The sequence below is a fragment of the Vitis riparia genome, chromosome 1 (assembly GCF_004353265.1).
Source record: "Vitis riparia cultivar Riparia Gloire de Montpellier isolate 1030 chromosome 1, EGFV_Vit.rip_1.0, whole genome shotgun sequence".
NCBI lineage: Eukaryota > Viridiplantae > Streptophyta > Magnoliopsida > Vitales > Vitaceae > Vitis > Vitis riparia.
Genome location: NC_048431.1, coordinates 23,237,156 through 23,258,800, shown reverse-complemented (window position 1 = coordinate 23,258,800; position 21,645 = coordinate 23,237,156). Strand labels below are relative to the sequence as shown.

General features: G+C 34.3%; 2 protein-coding genes across 2 annotated transcripts; one reads left to right on the top strand and one right to left on the bottom strand.

Annotated features, from left to right (window-relative positions):
- Positions 1-13,255: 13,255 nt before the first annotated feature.
- On the bottom strand, positions 13,256-14,467 carry LOC117923570 (cysteine-rich and transmembrane domain-containing protein WIH2-like). Its single transcript, XM_034841922.1, has 4 exons — positions 14,352-14,467; positions 14,057-14,273; positions 13,932-13,981; positions 13,256-13,495 (listed from the first exon to the last, which is right to left on the bottom strand). Exons 1-3 carry the CDS (start codon positions 14,383-14,385, stop codon positions 13,933-13,935), a joined length of 300 nt encoding a protein of 99 aa, XP_034697813.1. The 5' UTR covers positions 14,386-14,467; the 3' UTR covers positions 13,256-13,495; position 13,932.
- A 1,323-nt stretch (positions 14,468-15,790) lies between these two features.
- LOC117919629 (GEM-like protein 5) lies at positions 15,791-17,015 on the top strand. The gene is made up of 3 exons (XM_034836840.1): positions 15,791-16,211; positions 16,280-16,554; positions 16,652-17,015. The coding sequence occupies exons 1-3, from the start codon at positions 15,881-15,883 to the stop codon at positions 16,835-16,837; spliced, it is 792 nt and encodes a 263-aa protein (XP_034692731.1). The 5' UTR covers positions 15,791-15,880; the 3' UTR covers positions 16,838-17,015.
- The last annotated feature ends 4,630 nt before the right edge of the window (positions 17,016-21,645 follow it).

Sequence of the window (21,645 nt, the reverse complement as noted above, 5' to 3'; positions counted from 1 at the left end):
TTCCCTTAGCATTGGACATAAAAAATTGGGGATTTCAACCGAAAAGGGTAGGGGAAGGATAAAAAGATGAGAAAATGCACAAAATGAGAAAATTCAAATTGCGTTGATCGTTGACCAGGTGGTCGACCGGATCAAGACCGGTCGATTGGTTTGTCGGGGTTGGGAATTTAAAGAGCCTCCTGCGCTTCGTTTTCTCCACCGTTCTCCTCTATTTCTTCAGGGTTCTTCACATTTCTGCTTCCAGAGACCAGTTTAGGCAAGATATTGGACAATTGCAGGTCTTGGAGTGGATTTTGGGATGATCAAAGGCTAAGGCTTTGGATTTGGGATGACTTCTCCTTCTTCAGAGTGTGTCACAATTGATTACAACTCTTTTCCCACGCACCTAGGGTTTAGGGTGTGTGCTTCTCTCTCTACCAGTCTTGTCCCCTTCATCTTTGACATTCTGATAGCTCTTAGGAGAGATACGACTGCCTCTAAGGCACAGGGCAAGCACCCTGCTGAGTTGTCTCAGCTTGCTCAGAAGGAGGCTGATCGCTCGGATTTTTGTCGTTTATTGGATCAAAACAAAATTTATAACCTAATTCACTATTCTATAGCAATTTGTACCCGATCAAAAAGTGGTTTTAGTACAAACTACCGTAGTATAGTGGTATTTAGGTATCGTCCACAAGGATGGATTATTCTCGGTAATTAAGGCTTGAACGAGATGATAAGAAATGATGGTGATCAAGTGAAATTTACTTGAAATTGCATGATAAATTCTCAAGATAGCAATGTAATTCAAATTGAATTGAAAATGAAGTGTAAAAGAGAAGAAAATTTATAAGATGTGAGATTCTCGGAGTTAGGATTTTCTAGAGAGCAATTTCCATGGTGAATAGGTGTTGAGATCTAATTTTCATCAAGTTAGATTGAAAACCTAAATTTTCATCTAAACCGATTTTTGATTTAGCTTTAGATCTAGATCTAATTTCTCTTAAAATTAGGTAATCTAATCCAAGAGATCAATTTGAATCATAAATTCAATTCATCTTAAACTATCTTCCAATGATTCACACAATGCAACTATTCAATTTCATCAAATCTAGCATTAAGAATTTGATGAATCTACCTAGCTTGCATTGTAGTAATCATTCAAGACAATTTGAAGAGAAAAATCCCCAAATTTCAATTAATCAATCAATTGGATCTAATTACCTTTACAATTCGGGCTCAATTCTCTAATTCACCATAGATCTCGCCTTTAGATCCTCCTTCCTCCGAGAAAAACGTGATTTAGCCACTCATGCTTGGAGATTTGATCTCACAAGACATGTTTGGCTACCGAGAAAATAAGAGAAACTGAAGGAAAATGGAGAATTATATAGAGAGAAGAAGTATGAAAAGTTATACAATTAGAAAATGTATCAAAAGTTCTTAAATGAGTTAATCCCGTTTCTATTTATAGGCCAAGGTAAAAATGACACTTGGCAACATTCTAGAGGTCTTCCGGATGCTTCTTCATCAAGGAAGCTGGAGAAAATGAATTTTCGCACGAGCCCTAGCAATCTCGCATGATGGTGCGAAGTGGAGAATGCAACAGCTTCCTTTTCGTTCTTCTGGAGCGTTTCGCATGACTGTGCGAAAATTTCGCATGGTCATGCGAAATTACTTCCTCAAAATTTCCTCTTATGCTGCAGCCACCTCCCTTCTGTCTCATTTCGCATGACTGTGCGAAAATTTCGCATGGTCATGCGAAACCGACAATTATGCTATTCCGGCTCCTCTTTACAACTTCTCTCATTTCTTCATGTTTAATCCATCTCCACCACCTTCAATTAAGCTTCAAAGCTTGGTTCAAGTGCATTTCCTCTTCCTCATGACCACATTATGTACCCTCCTCCATTCATTTTCCATTTGTCACTCCATGCTTCAAAAATCACCTTAAAATATCTCCAAAACTCAACAAAAACCATTAGTATCACTTGTAGGGGTAGTAATGTATTACTTGGGCAAATTAGGCATAATTACTACTCAAAAAGGTGTAAAACACATGAAAGTTAGTATCGAAAATATGTGGTTTTTGAGTAGTAATCATTCCCCCCAACCAACACATTGCTAGTCCCTTAGCAATGGTATAACAAAAGAGAAGAAAAACGATACCAAACAAAAGAAATCATAAGTCACATAAGCAAATCATTTGAAAAAATATATTTGAAATTTCCATAGCATAAATGGTTGATAAACAAGCACACCATACTATCCATAGGTATCAACAAAATCCCAACTTATTTACTATCTCTAATAGAAAGAATATCATGTAAGTCAAGGCATCAAAAACATATCCATCTTCATTTCCCAAACAATTTTTCCAAACAAGTCTTGAGTGTAATTAAGCTATCCCCCAAATATAGTACTCAAAACTAATCCTCCCCCCAACCTAGCTCAAATTATCTCAAACAACAAAAATCACTCTCTCATAGGTCAAGAACGCACCTATCTTTATTTTATTATTATTTTTTTTCAAAGGACTTATTGTAGGAGTGCAATGCTAAAGGTATCTCCAAGTATATGGTCCATGTAGCGGGGATTCATCGATGACTCCCAACCATAAGGCATAGGGCACCAAGTTTATAGGACTATTTAACTAGCCACTAACTCCTCGGACTTCACCCCGGACTCCTCAAATCAGGATCCAATACCTTAGCACCTACAATTGAGTTCATACCCCGCCTATCCACCCATGTAACAAGCATTGAGGTCGGTGGCTCCCAACCAAAATGGCTTAGGGCACCAGGCTTTAAAGACCTTTGGGCCATATACCCCTCGGACCTTGCTCAGGTTTCAAGGCAAGCATAACTCAACCTTTTTATTCATCAAATCATCAACTTTTTTTTTTTTTTCAATTGGGCACATTGGCCTCTTTTTAAGGTGTCTCAACTCAATTCAAGAGTAATCAATGTTACAAGACAATTAAGTCCAAGTCTTAAGGTCAGACTAGTTTTTCATCTTATATCCGGGGTCTAAAGTGCACAGTATGTGTTAAGACTCAAATAGAAATGACCCTTTGGAAAATGAAGATTTCAAAGTCAAATCAACTTTAATTCACATAACAAATCTTCTAAGATCAAGCAAATAAGCTAGTACTCTAAATCAACTTTTTTCAAGTTAGGTTTGCTCATTCATCAATCACAAATGCTATAGTCATCTCAAAAAAATCTCACCAAATAAGTCACAAATGTGATTTATGAAAAAAAAAATTATAGAAAAACTAATAAAACTAATAACATATTTCCTTCTCTTCCTTTTTAACCCTCCCCCCAACCTAACTTGTACATTGTCCTCAATGTGTAATGAAAATATACAAAGAAAGGAAGGGAAGATACCTCAATCTCTCATGAATTTCAGCTTCAATAGCTAAAACAAAAATAAAACCACACATGAGAATTGTTGGATATGAATGACATAAGAGAAGAAAATATGAAAACAAATCTATTAAAAAAAAAAAAACTATGTTAGAGACACAATGTATGGAGTAAAATCAAGGTATAGATGATGACAATGTCCAAAGAAAACATGATTTCAATGATAAGTCAATGATTCTCATGGAGTTTTTGAAAATTTCACACAAATGTGCAAACTAGACAAGAAGGTGAAGTGTGTTGCAACCACTTTCTTCTTTTGAAATAATTTGGCACAATCATGCGGAAATTTGCATGTACATGCGAATTGGTCAAGAGAGTTTTATCTTATTATAGCCTTCAGCATAATTTTCACATAGTCATGCGAAAATTTGCATGCTGATGCGAAATGGTCCAGATGCATGAAATTTCTACGGTCATCCACATTAGTTTCGCACAGTCATGCAAAAATTTCGCATGAGTGTGCGAAGTGGTCCAGATGGCTCATTTTACTGCAGTCTTTAAGATGGATTTCGCATAGTCATGCGAAATGTTCGCATGGTCATGCGAAATGGTCCAGATGGTTAAAATTTTTTGCACTACCCTTATCAGTTTCGCACAATCATGCGAGAATTTCGCATGATCATGCCAACTGGGACAGAGACTCGTTTTGCACATTTCCAAAGGTATGAAAACTCCCCTGTTTTGGCATGACTCCCCTGTTTTGGCATGATTGTGCTATTTTGGCATGACCTCCCTATTTTGGCATGACTGTGCAAAATGGTGATGGGTCATTAAAACTCCTTTTTCCTTTGCTTCATGCATTCCATCCATCCGGAAAGTCCTCCAAAACACAAATCAAAGAATTGAGATGGATTTATTTAATGGAAACTAAAAGAAAAAAAAATCAAAATTCAAAGGAAAGTAGAGAAATGAGAAACCATTGGGCTAGCTAGCCATTGACATGACTAAGCCCATTAACCTTTACATCAATACTCAATTTGGATATGGCTTGCAAACAATGAATGGACCAACTCCTTGGTACTTAAGCTTTCCCGGAAAAATATGTGGCCTGAAATAGCCTTCTTTGAACTTGTTCTTTTGAATAAGTTGGTCATGCCATTCCTTGAGCTTCTTTTTCATGGTCTTTGGATATTTTTCACACCATGCTTCATTGTTTTCACTTTCTTGAAGCTGAAAGACCATTTCATTAACTTCAAAGGTTGAATTTCTTCATTGATCCTCCAAACTTCAATCCGTTCATTAGAAATTGCTTCACCAAGTTTTGAAAAATTATCTTCAACCTTTTCTTTTACTAGCTCTTCCATAGGCAATTCAATCAAATAAACCTTCTTAAGTTCCTCCTTCTCTTTGGTACCATGCTTCTTACATGAATGAAAAATATTCAGCTCAATTGTCATGTTACCAAAGGTAAGTTGCATCACCCCACTTCGACAATTAATCAATGCATTTGCTGTGGCGAGGAAAGGTCGGCCAAGTATAATAGGAACATGGTTGAGTCCACTAGTTCCTTGTTCCGTATCAAGCACCACAAAATCAACCGGATAATAGAAGTTATCGATTTGGATCAACACATCTTCAATAATTCCTCTTGGAAACTTAACCGATCTATCCGCCAATGAAAGTGTGATGGAAGTAGACTTTAGTTCTCCAAGCCCCAATTGCTTATATACCGAGTAGGGAAGAAGATTTACACTTGCCCCCAAATCTAAAAGTGCTCTTTTCACAAAAGTGTTGCAAATATTCACCGAGATAGTTGGACATCCCGGATCCTTATACTTGATTGGAGTCTTGCATTGGATGATTGCACTAACTTGTTCAGTCAAGAAAGCTTTCTTTTTCAAATGCATCCCTCTCTTTATGGTACACAAATCCTTAAGAAACTTGGCATAGGTTGGAACTTGTCTAATCATGTCAAGGAGTGGTATATTGACTTTGACTTGCTTGAGAATTTCAAAAATTTCTGGAGCATTATTTACCACTTTCTTGGATTGAAGAGCCATGGGAAAAGGTGGAGCTAAGAGCATATCTTTCTTATTAACCTTTTCTTTAACAATCTCATCTTCCTTTGATCTATCATCCTCATTCACCTCTTTCCCTTTTTCTTGTTCTTTCACATTTTCCTTTTGTTCCCCTCTTTTATTCTCTTTTGGTTTTGGCATAGGTTGATCAACTTGCTTACCACCTCTTAAGGTAATGACTGCTTTGACTTCATCCTTCTCAATAGAACTTTCACTTGTCTCTCCAATTTCATGGACTCCACTTGGATTTTGTTGGGGTTGTGAAGAGAATTTTCCTTTTTCTTGCACCGTATGCATGCTTGTGAGTTTAGAAATAACAAGCTGCATATTATCAATCTTTTGTGTGAGATTGGTTTGCAAGCTATCAAATTTCTGATTGAAAGATGTCTCCACATGATCTATCCTTTGGTTTACTTGAGTATTGATATTCTTTTGATCACCAATAAAATCTCCCAAAATTTTACTCAAGTTTACAATAGCTTGCTCAACCAAAGAAACTTGTTGTGGAGAGTCTTCCATGAATTGTTGGCTTTGTGAGTATTGCCTTGAAGAAAATTGATCTTGTCCACAATTCCATGACATGTTCGGATGATTCTCAACAAGTCTTTCCCCCATGGCTGGTATTGTAGAACAACCACTCACTTCATGTTCTATAGATTGACAATTAGAACATTGCTCCATGTAAATTGGATTATCATATATTGCATTCACCTCATGAAATCCCTTAGCTTCAAGTTCCTCTAGCCTTTTTGTCAAAGCTACCATTTTAGCTTGTAGATCAACATCTTCATTCAACATATACATTCCTCCTTTTGAATTGCTTTGAGACTTGGACTTGTGTAAATCCCTTTCATGTGGCTCATCCCATGACCTTGATATTTCAACCACATAATTCAAAAATTCAAAAGCTTCATCGGGACTTTTGCTCATAAAGTCACCTCCACACATGGTTTCTAGCAATTGCTTCATAGTTGGCGACATGCCATCATAGAAGTAACTCACCAACATCCATGTGTCAAAACCATGATGAGGACAAGCATTGACTACTTCCATATATCTTTCCCAACAAGCATAAAATTTTTCATTGTCCAATGCCACAAAGTTGGTAATTTGCCTCTTCAAGCCACTTGTGCGATGTATGGGGAAAAATTTCTTCAAGAAGGTTGTTTGTAGTTCCAACCATGACCTTATGCTTTGGGGCCTCAATGAGTTTAACCACAACTTAGCCTTATCCTTCAATGTGAATGGAAAAAGCTTCAATCTCATAAGCTCTATGGATGCAGTCCCTTCTTGAAAGGTATGACAAACTTCTTCAAAATCCTTGATGTGAGTATAAGGATTCTCATTCTCCATTCCATGAAATTGAGGTAGAAGGGGTACCAAGTGAGTTTTTATCACAATAGGCTCATTAGGAAGAACTATACATGATCCCATGCCTATCCTTTGAGGATGCATATATTCTCTCATTGATCTAGACATGTGAGAATTGCCATTGTTTGGTCCTTGTTGAGTTTGTTGATTTTCCCCTTGATTTTCCATTTCCTCAACAATTGGATCACAAACCAAAGATGATTAGCAATGTAAGTTCTTTTCAATCTCTCCCTTGAATTTTATTCTCAATGTAGCATGCAATGGAGAGCCTACAAAACAAGCTAAGAAAAACCAAAACAAAACAAAAAGAACAAAAGAGAAAAAAAATAATAAAAAGAAAAATGAAATCTGGAAAAAAATAAAATGAAAGCGGAGAATCGGTAAAGAGAACTTCACCAATCTTGTGATGTGGATCACAAGGGTTAATCCTCACCAAAGAAAATGCCTCAATCACCTTGGCACCATCCCCGGCAACGGCGCCATTTTTGATCGCTCGGATTTTTGTCGTTTATTGGATCAAAACAAAATTTATAACCTAATTCACTATTCTATAGCAATTTGTACCCGATCAAAAAGTGGTTTTAGTACAAACTACCGTAGTATAGTGGTATTTAGGTATCGTCCACAAGGATGGATTATTCTCGGTAATTAAGGCTTGAACGAGATGATAAGAAATGATGGTGATCAAGTGAAATTTACTTGAAATTGCATGATAAATTCTCAAGATAGCAATGTATTCAAATTGAATTGAAAATGAAGTGTAAAAGAGAAGAAAATTTATAAGATGTGAGATTCTCGGAGTTAGGATTTTCTAGAGAGCAATTTCCATGGTGAATAGGTGTTGAGATCTAATTTTCATCAAGTTAGATTGAAAACCTAAATTTTCATCTAAACCGATTTTTGATTTAGCTTTAGATCTAGATCTAATTTCTCTTAAAATTAGGTAATCTAATCCAAGAGATCAATTTGAATCATAAATTCAATTCATCTTAAACTATCTTCCAATGATTCACACAATGCAACTATTCAATTTCATCAAATCTAGCATTAAGAATTTGATGAATCTACCTAGCTTGCATTGTAGTAATCATTCAAGACAATTTGAAGAGAAAAATCCCCAAATTTCAATTAATCAATCAATTGGATCTAATTACCTTTACAATTCGGGCTCAATTCTCTAATTCACCATAGATCTCGCCTTTAGATCCTCCTTCCTCCGAGAAAAACGTGATTTAGCCACTCATGCTTGGAGATTTGATCTCACAAGACATGTTTGGCTACCGAGAAAATAAGAGAAACTGAAGGAAAATGGAGAATTATATAGAGAGAAGAAGTATGAAAAGTTATACAATTAGAAATGTATCAAAAGTTCTTAAATGAGTTAATCCCGTTTCTATTTATAGGCCAAGGTAAAAATGACACTTGGCAACATTCTAGAGGTCTTCCGGATGCTTCTTCATCAAGGAAGCTGGAGAAAATGAATTTTCGCACGAGCCCTAGCAATCTCGCATGATGGTGCGAAGTGGAGAATGCAACAGCTTCCTTTTCGTTCTTCTGGAGCGTTTCGCATGACTGTGCGAAAATTTCGCATGGTCATGCGAAATTACTTCCTCAAAATTTCCTCTTATGCTGCAGCCACCTCCCTTCTGTCTCATTTCGCATGACTGTGCGAAAATTTCGCATGGTCATGCGAAACCGACAATTATGCTATTCCGGCTCCTCTTTACAACTTCTCTCATTTCTTCATGTTTAATCCATCTACACCACCTTCAATTAAGCTTCAAAGCTTGGTTCAAGTGCATTTCCTCTTCCTCATGACCACATTATGTACCCTCCTCCATTCATTTTCCATTTGTCACTCCATGCTTCAAAAATCACCTTAAAATATCTCCAAAACTCAACAAAAACCATTAGTATCACTTGTAGGGGTAGTAATGTATTACTTGGGCAATTAGGCATAATTACTACTCAAAAAGGTGTAAACACATGAAAGTTAGTATCGAAAATATGTGGTTTTTGAGTAGTAATCAGAGGCTCACCGAAAGGCGAGGTTTGACATGACTCTCTTCAGTTTCGTAGAGGATTATCAGAGGTATAAGCAGAAGTTCGCTCAGAGGAAAGTAGTTCCAAGGAGAAGTATCAATTTCTCCCAACTACAACATTTCGGGTTTGAAAGAATTTTTTTACGAATGGGTTGGCAACCAGTAGTGATGATTTTGAAGCCGATTTTCCCGACTCTGGTGCGAGCTTTCTATTCAAGAGTGACATATGGACTTGGTGGACTGATCATTTCCCCCGTTAGAGGTGTTGAGATCCAGCTGGACCCGGAGAGTATCTGCCGCATTTTCAACATTGCTCCAGTTGGACTTAGGGTGTATGAGTCCAAGGCTTGGCCCACTGTGCCGGGTTTCGAGCTTAGAGAGGCTATTAAGAGGACGTGTGGACTTGTAGACGCCCAGGGGATGGGCAAACCATCGACACATAGCCTGACCATGATCAACCGAGTCCTGCACCACATGATCTTCTCCATCCTGTTGCTACGAGGTGGGCACCGAGATGAAGTCTCCTACCTTGAGGCATTCCTTATGGACTCCATTCTGACGAGGAGACGAATTCACGTGGGATATCTGATGATGATGTACATGATATCATGTTGCGAGAGCACGACCCGCGTACTCCCCTTTGGTCGCTTCCTCACTCGAGTATTCAAGGATGTCAAAGTCGATTTGAGTAGAGAGACAGATTTCGAGGCCCCCAGTATTTATGATACATATGATGAGCAGTTTTTGGGGTGGATGAAGTTTGAGAAGGCCCCCGATGACTCATGGGTTAGGAGAGTAGAGCGACCACCAGCACAAACCCGAGGACAGGGACAGGTGCATCCCGGAGTAGAGAACGAGGTCGAGATCCAAGAGATGGAAGATGGGTTAGACCCTCAGAGAGGCTTTGAGCAGAGAGAGCCCGAGCTTGACATCCCTTCACTCCAGTCCGAGGGTGTTCAGTTTGAGGCCACATTCCTTGAGCCGATGATGTCTGAGTCGACATACACAGAGGAACCATCTTCTCAGCCATCATTCACTGAGCCCCCTCACACCGAGACATTACCTCATCAGACATCTTACGTTCCTGATCATGCGCATTGGATGAATTTATCTACTCAGATCAGCTAACTTGGCACTCGTATGGAGGAGATTGCAGTAGTCAGTGATACTCAATTTTACTCCATGGAGGATTGCATGGATCAATATCAAACTGGCTTCACTTCTCAATTTGAGTATCTATAGTAGAGATTTGAGCGTATGGAGGATTGCATGGATCAACAGCAGGCTGCATTTGATCATTTCTAGCAGAGGATTGAGTGCATTAAGAGTCGCCAGGAGAGTCAGCATGAGGAGATGATGGCTTACCTCCGCTTTGTGTTTCCACCTCCACCTTCTCAGCCTTGATTTCATCGTGACCCCCTTCGTTTCTTTTTTATGTTTCCAAAAGGGGAGAGATAACTAAGATCTAGGAAACCTACATACATATCATTGTCATATCTGTTAGGATTAGCTTATATGTTTATGACTTTACTATATATATATATATATATATATATATATGCTATTTTCATGATTTACATTGTTTCCTATTGAAAATTCGCATGTCCTGATTATCTTGGTTTTACATTCATAAATTTTGATTGATTGATCCATGATTGGTTTGAGGGGGAGATTTTTTTCTTCTCCTAGATAACTAAGGTTTGTCATCATAAAAAAAGGGGAGATTGTTAGTCCAAGGGTTCTCCTGATCAGGTTTTGATGAAAACAAACCATGGTTAAGTGACTAATTGGTTTGAATTGTAAAGAATCTCAAGTATAAATTCGGAAATTCATCAAAGGACCAAATGAATACAAGATCGAGACTTTCGGAAGACTTTTAATCATACGAAACAAATGTAAGATGAATACATGGGTGCACTTAGGTTTTTCATATCTTTTCATGCATTTTTGAAAACTAGGTTTATTCTTTAAAATTACGATTTCATTAAAACCCGAGTTTTATCAAATATACCTTAGACAAAACGTTTCAAAATTGACATATTAATTTACCTAAAGACCTTGCCTAAGTGTTAGAAGGAAAATAATTGAAAAGATAGGTTTTCGGGGCCAAAATGCTGAACCGGTCGAGGCATAGACCAACCGGCTCAACCAATCAGGGAATCGGTTGATCGATTGCCCTTGTCCAGTCGAGGACCGGTCGAGGAGTGTCAAAAACACTCTCTCTCTTCTAGTAGCCTTCCCTTCCCGATTGAGGTTCCTTTCTTCCCAGTCGACCATCCTCACTTGCATATCTTTTAGTGCACCTTTGTGAGTCATCCTAGCTTTGTTTTGTATTTGAACTATCATTGAGCTAGGTTGAGGGATTCGTTCTTATAAAAATTGAGTGTTAAAGCCTTCAAGAAGTTTGAATCTTGAAGAGATTGTGTAAGAGCCCATTGGATCTAGAATCCAAGTGTAAGAAGATTGGAAGTTTAGTTGAAGCTTCAAGTTAGTGGAACCCTCACTCGGTTAGAATATTGAGGAGAGTGGACATAGGTAAGGAAGTATTGAACTGCTATAAAATCCGAATTTGAATTCTCTAACTCTATCTCTTTATTTTTATTATATTGTACTTGAATTTGTTGTGTTGAAAAAGTTTTTGAAAAACCCAATTCACTCCCCTTTTGGATGTTTTTCTCATTTAAGCATAGTCTTTATTTTCTCAGAGTTGTAATGAGAAATTTAGGTCGTGTTTGATGACCGTTTTCAAAATTAACTTTCTATTCTCTAAAACACAAAAGTAGAAAACATGTTTGACAATAGAAAATAAAAAACAATTTTACATTCTTAAAAATACAAAATATGATATTTTGGAGATAATATGTTTTAATTATTTTCAGTTGTTTTTTTTTTTCTAGTTGTTAAAAAAATTTATACAAATAAAGAGAAGAATTAAAAATAAAACATTACATATAAAAACTATTTTTAGCCTTACTTTTCTTTTATTATTTTTCCTAATCATAATGGTCATATGAATTATTAAGATTCATTTATAAGGAAACTTAATTGTTAAGTTCCATTTTCATTCACAAAAATAAAAAAAAAAGGATTATAATAACCTATGCTATACTATGATTTAGTTTCATTAAAAAACTTAACCTCAGTTAAGTTTCTATTTTATCTAATATGATTAAGTTTCATTTAAAAACTTAACTGAGGTTAAGTTTTCATTTTATCTACAAATCTTAATTAAAATATTTATATATATATATATATATATATATATATATATATATATATATATATACTTAAATATTAGTTTGGATTTGAGATTTCGATAGTAACAACTTTCTATCTTATATCATTGAGAAACTAAAAAAGAAAAAGTTATTAAACAAAAAAACAAAACAAAAACTAATAAAAAACCAAAGAGAAACAAAATCAACAACTACAAATATCTCTGTAATAAAATCAAACCCTTAATTTTTAAGTGATTATTTTAAAGCTACTAAATACAAAATTCCATTATCACCTAGAACATGAAATCTCACAACATTATATGTAGAAGCAAAAGCAATTTCTTCTATTTACACCGGAGTTTTAAAGAATTTAAATTCAATTCTAAACACACACAATATCAAAAATTAGTTTTTTCATTGTTATACACAAAAAAAAGTTGGTGGTTGATGACAAAAAAACTAGAATAAAAATGTTTTCATTTATTTATATTTTGCTTAGGTCTCATTATTTTTCTCGAAATCTCATTTATTTCTTTGCATATTCATTTAGACTATTCATTTAGACTATATTTGGTTGTCCAAAATTTTTAAGAAAAAGAAAATAAAAAGAAATAAAAATAAAAATAAATTTAAAGTCAATAATTATTCTTATTTGTTACTTCAAATTTGTTTATTATTTTAACACATGAATATAAAAATTAAATAATAAAAAAATACAGAAGTTTTTTTTAACCAAATATGATAAAAACATTTTTCTTAATATTTTTCTTCTTTCTTTGTACTTTTCGAAAATCAAACATGACCAAAGTGATCGAGGCTACATAAAACATACAAAAAATTCAAATTTAGAGTTGGGTATGGTTAGTATTCGATTCCTGCATTTTCCAACAAATCTTAATTGATTTGCATTGAAATTAAATTTGTTTTGCAAAAAAATTATTCCTCAGTAATAAATTATTTTTATTTGTTGCTTCAAATTCTGATTTTTATATATTGATATAAAGATTAAATAAAAAAAATGCATAAGTTTTTTACTAATTTTGATTATATTTATTTTTTTTTATATATTTTTCCCTATAAGAAAATCATTTTCTTTAATTTTTTTTTTCTTATTGCTTTTCGAGAATCAAAAGTGAACTAAGTGATTGAGAATACATAATACATACAAAATATTCAAATTTAGAGTTGGGTATGGTTAGTTTTCGATTCCTCAGCATTTTCCAACAACATATATTTGATTAAATTATTGGATGCATTTACATATGAAATATTTATTCAAAGGATGCAGAATTTCATCAGAAAATGTAGGTTTAGAAGTTTAAAAGACTGATTACAGCATAGGCATCAGTAGACAGCATGTTTACATACATCACCAGAGCCATCAAACCCTAGAAGCAGCAGCAGCAGCAGCACCACTCCTCCATTACACAGCAGCACAACTGCAACTCACAAAAATTATGGAATTGAGAGGAAGAAATAACCCCAAAAATTTCTTCCAAAACGCTGAATATATATATATATATATATATATATATTATACCATTTAGTTTGTAATTTTTAAAATTTTTACTTGTATTAAAAATGAATAAATTTTTTAAATAAATAAATATCATTAATTTTATAATCTATTTTTTTTGAAAAATAATATTTTTTATTTTATATAAGTTCAAAAATAATAAATTAAATTAAATTACTTTTATTTAATTATATATATAATTGGAGCAGATGGAATAAGCAATACCACCTTAAAGGCTAAAACCATCCAAATCTAATGGAGTTTTTAAAAACAAATTAAAAAATTCTCAAAAAAAAAAAAAGGGAGAGAAGAAAAGATTTTAAGTTGAAGATTTAAGTAGAGGAGTGGAAGCATCCAACCTTAAAGGCAGCACTCTTCCAACATACAGCAGCAGCAAAGTGCAGCACAACTGAAAAATCGCCAAAAGATTATTAAATTTTTAAGTGGGAGGGAGGGAGGGAGGGGGAGAGAGAGGGGGGAATACCATCCTCTGCAGAATGACCAACACCGCCCCCGGAAATCATCCCCATAGCGGTAGTGGTGGGTGTGTTCATAGGTGGGCTGTGGAGGCTGGTTGTAGCCTTCAGTGAAGTAATCCTGGTACCCAGGCCCAGGTCGGGATGGCGGTGGCGGTGGAGGTGGCGGTGCGTCATAAGGAAACCCCGGTGGTGGCACTGCTGATGGAAAAGGTCCTCCAAACCCTGAAAATGCATACCAATATTAGCAGAAAATCAATAAAAGATATGCCAAAAAACTGAAGAAGAAGAAGGGTAAATGACCTTGAGGAGAATGATGAATATGCTGGTAACTCATCCTCTGCCTGGCCGATCGAAGGCAGACTCTCGAATCGAAATTATTAAAACCAGTGTGAGAAGTTAGAAGGGCAGAGTTGAGGTGTCACTCGTGGCGATGAGATGGAGCTGCATGCTTCCACCATGGCTGTTGACAAGGCACGTGGACCCAAAAGGTCAGGCTTAGAGCCAAAGGAGGAAGGTTCCACCATTGTCTCATTCTCAACTCCAGACACCACGTAGACGTATTCTGGATGACGCCAAATTTAGGTATAATTTTGCGTCTTCCACAATCTTTTATCTTTTCTTTTCTTTTCTTTTGCTTCTCTTCCGGGTTAGCCCAATGTAATATCATATACCTTTTTCAAATCGGTCAAATTTGATTTTGAGGAATGAGCTTGAAATGGGAAAGGTGAAGAATCATATCACATTATATCTTTACTTCGCTGTGTGTGGAAGCCCTTTAAAGATTATAATTAAAGTGGGATTTTAATTGGAAGTGTTTTTAATATAAGTATTTTTTTTTATTGTGTGAGGGAGGGGTGTTTGTTTTTTTAGTGAATAGAAAAAATTAAAATATTTTGTTTTTTTTAATTAATTAAAAGTAATATTGACGTCCACCAATATAATTAAATTAAATTTATTAATAGTAATTTCACTTTAGTTATGTTGATTAATATCAATAAAGTATTTTTAACTTAATAAAAAAAATTAAATATTTTGACTTATTTTATTCAACCAAAAAATAAACACCACCAAAGTGTTATAAAGAAATCATTATAAATGATTTTTTTAGTTCTTAAAAGTATTTAAATTTTTTTTTAAATAGTTTATTTTTGTAACAAGTTTTTACGATAAAAATGCTTCTAGAAGGCATATAAAAAATATTTTTGAAAAACAATTAGGTGTTTGGCAAAAAATATTATTTTATAAGATATTTTGTAAATATTTTTTTAGTTGTTATTTTTTTTAATCACAAATTTAATTTTATAATAAAAAATTATTTGATAAAATAAGTAAAATTTAAAAAAAAAAAATTATAACATATGAGATATGCATATTCTACATCTTAATTTAAGATTAAGATATTAAAGATGTATAAATAAATGATAAATAAGATATCATACTATTTATTTTATCTCATTTTTAATTAAACTTAAGATATGATAAGTATGAATAATTTATGCTATCCTAAGATTTGATATATTATCTACTTTATATAAATCTTTGGTATACACGTTGAAAATATAGAAATCTAAAAGAAAAATTAGAGTGGGACCCATGAATAACTACGTGGCGTGATCCAGAAGCATCAGGGTGTCAACAAACATTGCCCCTTCTGGAAAGACCAAGCCCATATGCTTCATTGCAAAGGAAACAAGATCATGTGCAGATTCTCCGTATCATCTTCATCTATAAAATCTTAAACCTCTTCAGACCCACCTCCCAAATTGAGCTCTTGTTCTTATCTTGATTCCCAAAAAGGCTAATAATTCTTTTGTTCCTTTCTTTCAACCATGACTAGCACATTAGAAGGTCAATCTCCACCATCCCCCAAGGCCAAAGAATCAGATTCTCAGCAACCATATTCTTTGCCTAAATCTTCAGGCGAGGACACTAAGAAATGGGGAACACACGTGATGGGGCCACCAGCAGTGCCCACTGTACACCCAGACAACCAGAAGGCAGCCATGTGGAAGGGTGATCACCAGCAGATCTACCACCAGCCATACCTTCAGTTCGCCCCTGTTGAGAAGCCCAGAAACAACCCTTTTGAGCCTGTCATTCATACCTTCAATTCATGGAGCAGAAAGGCTGAGATCATTGCCAGAAACATCTGGCACAACTGTAAGTTTCATCTTCACAAACTTCATTAATTTCAGTAAACTATTAGTTTGATATATATTAATTTGCAGTGAAAATGGGGCACTCAGTGTCAGAAGCTGCATGCGGAAAGGTGAATTTGAGGGCAAAGGCCATGACAAGGGGTGGATTTGAGTCTCTCTACAAGCAGACTTTCGCAACAGATCCCAACGAGAGGTTGAAGAAGACCTTCGCCTGTTACCTCTCCACCTCCACCGGCCACGTTGCCGGCACCCTCTATCTCTCAACCGCCCGTCTGGCTTTCTGCAGTGACCGTCCCTTGTCCTTCACTGCCCCATCTGGGCAGGGGGCTTGGAGCTACTACAAGGTAAAGCTAAAGTATCCCTGTTTGGTTGCTCATAAAATAAGCAAGAAATGATTGGAAAATTAGGCTTCTCATGCAGTACTACTTATTGATTGAACAGGTTGTGATACCTTTGGGGAACATAGGCACCGTCAACCCGGTGACTATGCGAGAAAATCCATCGGAAAAGTACATCCAGATTCTCACCATTGATGGCCATGACTTCTGGTTCACGGGGTTCGTCAATTTTGAGAAGGCGACCCAACATCTCTTGAGCATTGTCTCAGAGCTCAGAGCCCATGCATGAAAATAGAATAAAGCCAGGAGCTGGTGGATCATCTTCCTAGAAGTTACTGGTGTTATCTTCTGATCTGATCTTTATGAGTTTGTTCGATTCCAGTTAAGAGTATTGCGACCTGGTTTGCTTGTTCTTCATCTTGTAATATAATATGATACCTACCATATCTTTCTGCTTTCTTTTTGTATACTTTTTTCTTCATTTGTTTGTTTTTTGTTTTTTGGTTTTGGTTTCTTCTTTTAAGCAAATTTCGGATGTTCAAATTTTTGGGTGGAAAATTATTTTTTCACGTTAATAAAAATATTTTATTGACTTTAAATAATTTTTTTAAATTTTTTTTCTATTTTTTCTTTATATTTTATTTCTTTTAAATTTTCCAAAATCAAACATAATCTTAGTTTTTGTCAAAAAAAAAATAACTCGATTAATAATAAGATATTTATAAGGTTGATATTGAACACAATCATCACTTTTTGGCCATCCAAAAGTACAAAAGCTTCCTAATTAAAATGTTCAAATTCTTAAATCTGGGTTTCAACTATCTTCAACTTTCAAATTATAAGTTTAAGTTATTAAATAATGGGCCAACAGTGTATATTAGACTTTGACCAAAGCCCTAACACCCTTCCTTCTATATTGAGGTTCTAACTGGGGCTGAATCAAGCTTTTGGGCCAAAACTTTTAAAATCTCATATAAACAGTTTGGGTTGGGCCTCACTAAAGTTTCAAAAAGGCTTGGCCCAATAAAATTGAAGTTGCAGCCCTTTTGTTTACTAAATTTCATTTCAAGAAATGGTCCCAAAAAAATTGGCTTCAAAGATCTGAGTATTTTTATGGAAATTTTTATCCTTCTCTCTGATATCCGTCAAAGGTTTCTATTTCTCATATCTCATGCTTCATTGTAAGCCCACTTACTTCATGCAAATATTCATTAATTTTTGTGTATGACTATAATTTGGATCCCTTTCATAAAAGGATTTCCCCATATTGGATGGAAAAAAAAGGGTTGATTCCAATTTCAGGTAAAGCTTTAAGTCAATTTTATTATTACATAGTGAACTTGACCAGTTAGGACTTCATTTAGAGGATGTTTGATAAAACTTATTACTTATTACTTAATGACTTAAGCTGATTTTAAATTAAATTATACTTAAGTTATTGACTTAAAACTTATTACTTAATTTTTATTTTAAGTGATAAAATTAACTTGAAACTTATTCTAAATCATCAAATTGTCATATTTATCTTCACAAATTATATATAGGGCATAGGAAGTTGAGTAACAGGGTTGTGGAGTAACAAAGGAAATCATGGAAGTAACTAGGGCAAAACAAATGGAAGTAAAAAGATAAAATGAAAATGCAAACTTAAGAATAAGTTAATTGTTTTTATTTTTTAAGTTATACCATTAAATTATTTTACCAAACATATTTAATTTGCTTAATGACATAAATTAAGAATAAGTTGATTGCTTAATGACAAAGTTTTGTGATCTTACAAGGGTGAACTCATTCATAAAAAAAAAAAAAAAAACAACCAATGTTAGTTTTTATGACAAAGTATGAAACTAGAATCGTTAAATCGATCAATCACATAGCAGTGAAATCATTCCTAAATTTTATATGCACCGTGGATCACATAATAAGAGTTGGTTGTTATTTGGACCAACCTTAATTATGATAAGAGTCCATTTAGTAGTGGTTTTAAGAAGCATTTTTAATTTAAAAAGTATTTTTTAAGGAAAAAAAAATATAAATTTGATAAATTTTACTAAATATTTTTAAAACTTTGAAAATATGAAAAACCACTTCAATCAAATAGAAACACAGTAAGAAAATTGAATTGAAAGAATAGTCATGATTGAAAATATATGTGATACCAATTTTACTAAACGTGGTTCATTTTGTGCTGCAAAATTTTTAAAATTAAAATTAAAAAACAAAAGAAGAAAACACAAATTATTGCAAATGTCCTTTGTACAATAATTGCGATGAATAAAATACCAAATGAAATAGAGAAAGGTTTGTAGGTAGCCAGCAGGCTAAAAACACGGGCTTGCGTTGTCAGTTGCTTTTGGTTCTTAGTAAATACTAAAAAAGTTTCTTGCAAAATACCAAATGTACAATAATTTCTTGCAAAAAATATTAATCTTACTTTTTTGTTCTTAGAAATATTAAAAAATAAAATAAAAGCAAAAAAAAATTAAAAATATTTTTTACTGTTGGATATCTAATAAAAAAAAAATCTTTGCGATTTCTTTGAAAAAAATTTGAGAAAAGTATATTTGTCTGAAATTTAGTTTTCTTTCTATCAATTTTTTTTTTCTCCTGAATAACCAAATCAACAAAATAAGATTATACAAATCTTTTTCTTATATTTTTCTTTCCCTCATTTTTTAGAAACCAACCATAGCTTAAAGAACCATATAACATATATGTGGTATTCTATTAGCTAGTTCCCAATTTATTGCCCATTTATCTACTCCTCTCCCATGCTTACCTCCTTCCAAACTTACTCTAAAAGACAAAATGAAAATTGCAGTTGGATATGTGAAAATACATCACCTAGACTCGAACCTATACCCAAAAGTTGAAAAAAAGAAGAAAGAAAAGAAAAAAATCCACTGCAATTGACACATGAGATGATATGAATTTTGGCAGTACAAAGAAGTCAGCAGTCCAAAACTATATGTCTGGCAAATGTCTCCAAGATATGTACAATAAAGATGCTAGGTGTCTGCCACTGTAATGCTATGAAGAATCTTATGTGACTCAGGAGGACTTAGACAACTCCTCCCCTCCCACTTTATGGTTGTGATCATGCAAGAAAGTGGAAACCGGGGTTTTCTATCTACCTAAAACACCTATAATTCAGTGGTAAAGATGGAGAAAAGATTGCCCTGGGGTTTGGAAAAATGTAGCTAGCTAGGGTTTTTTTCAAAGAAAATTAAAGGTTGATAGGCTATGGATGGAGATGACCCAAGAGAGTGTGTCAAGTGTAAATGCATTAAGGTGGAAAATCACAAATGGGGTTGATGAAAAGAGCCCTAATTCGCTGGGAAAAGTATGAGAAAGGAAAGGTTGGACTTTGAAAAAATATAGCTAGGGTTGCTTTCAAAGAAGAAAAGGTTAGAAGGCCTTGTAGCCCAAGAGAGGGTTTTGGTGTAAATGTATTGTAAGGTAGAAAATCAGAAAAGGGGTTGATGTAAAACTGTTAATAAAAGGGATAGGGAATGAGAATTTGTGTGGGAAAAAGAGAGGAGAAATTACAAGAGCAAAGATAGAGAAAGGGACAAAGAGAGATTCTCTGGTGAGAACAGTTTGAATAATAAAAGGATAAAAAGTTGAATAGTTTGGGTGGAATGCTTGGGGAGTATCAGTGATTTTGTCCTTGACCAGAGAGCTCTCCCCCTCCCGTCTCTATCTCTATCTCTATCTCTATCTCTCTCTCCCCCAATCTCTCTCTCTCTCTCTCTCTCTCTGTAGATGCATGCTGTGCAGTACTACAGTCTTATACATAGGTCTACTGCTTAGATTCCTTTCTGCCAAGCAAATGAAAGAAAGTTTCCTTTGTTTTCTCCGGTGTCCAGCTATCACACACATGCACTCTCTAGACCTCATCACAATGCACCCTTTTTCTTCCCTACCTTCCTTCCCTCTCTCTCTCTCTCTCTCTCCCTCGCTCCCTCTCTCCTCTCTGAAATTAGAATCTTTCAGCCTCAGGCTCAGGGCCAACATCTTTTGTCACCTTTTTGCCTGGAATTCACTTCAACAGTTTCTCTTCAATTCCCTCTCTCAATTCAAAAGAATATTATTGCTCAAATACTGCCACCTTTATTATTGTTTTTGTCATTATGGTATGTGACCAATGGCCACAACAATGCTTCTTTCCTCATGTCCACCCCCTTCATAATTCCCTCTTATATCTCATTGCATTATTAGTCTTCAAATTATTTTCAAGAAAAATTCTATGTTGCTTATGTGCATCCGTCCTATGTAATATGATTTACATTTTTCCTATTTTAATATCTTTTTCATAAACTATAATGGTGTCTTTTTCTATCATTAGTAACATTTCTTTCATTTTTTCTTATAAATGCCCAAACGAGATTAAATAATAGAGTTCTTCTATAATATTGATTTGACACAAATAAAAAAATAACACATTTTGTCATATTGTGTTCCATCCAATCTTATCATTTTGTACCTTTACAATTGTTTTTTACACGAGAACAAAAAAAAATACAGAAAACACGTTAGACAACAATAAAATTGTTTTATCTTTTTAATAGCAAAATACATGATGTTTTCAAATATCATTTTTTTAATTATTTTTTGTTATTATAGTTGTTTAAAAAAATAATTATCCAAGTATGTAGAATAATTAAAAATAAAATATCAACATAAAATTTTTTTTTTAAATATTTTAAAATATTAAAAATAGATTAAAAACATTTCAAATTCTCAAATAGACTTTTATTGTATAAAATATAAGAGAATAATTTTCAGAAACCGTTTTAGAAAATTATTTGTACCATCATTTGATAAAGTAGATTTCAACAATTGCATTTTCAAAAGAAGCTGATTAGGTAGTTAAGATTTTCCTCAATAGTTAAGATTTTCCTCAAGAAAAGGATTTGTTATAAGCTTAAAAAAAGTAAGTATCGTACTCAACACCTAACCCATTTTCAAAGTGTAGTAATCATTAAACTTAGAAAAAATGATAATAAATGCTCTATTATTTGTACCATTAAGATATGATTATTGAAGGAAGAAAAGTCCATGGGCGTGGTAATGGATGGTTGAATTGTGGGACTC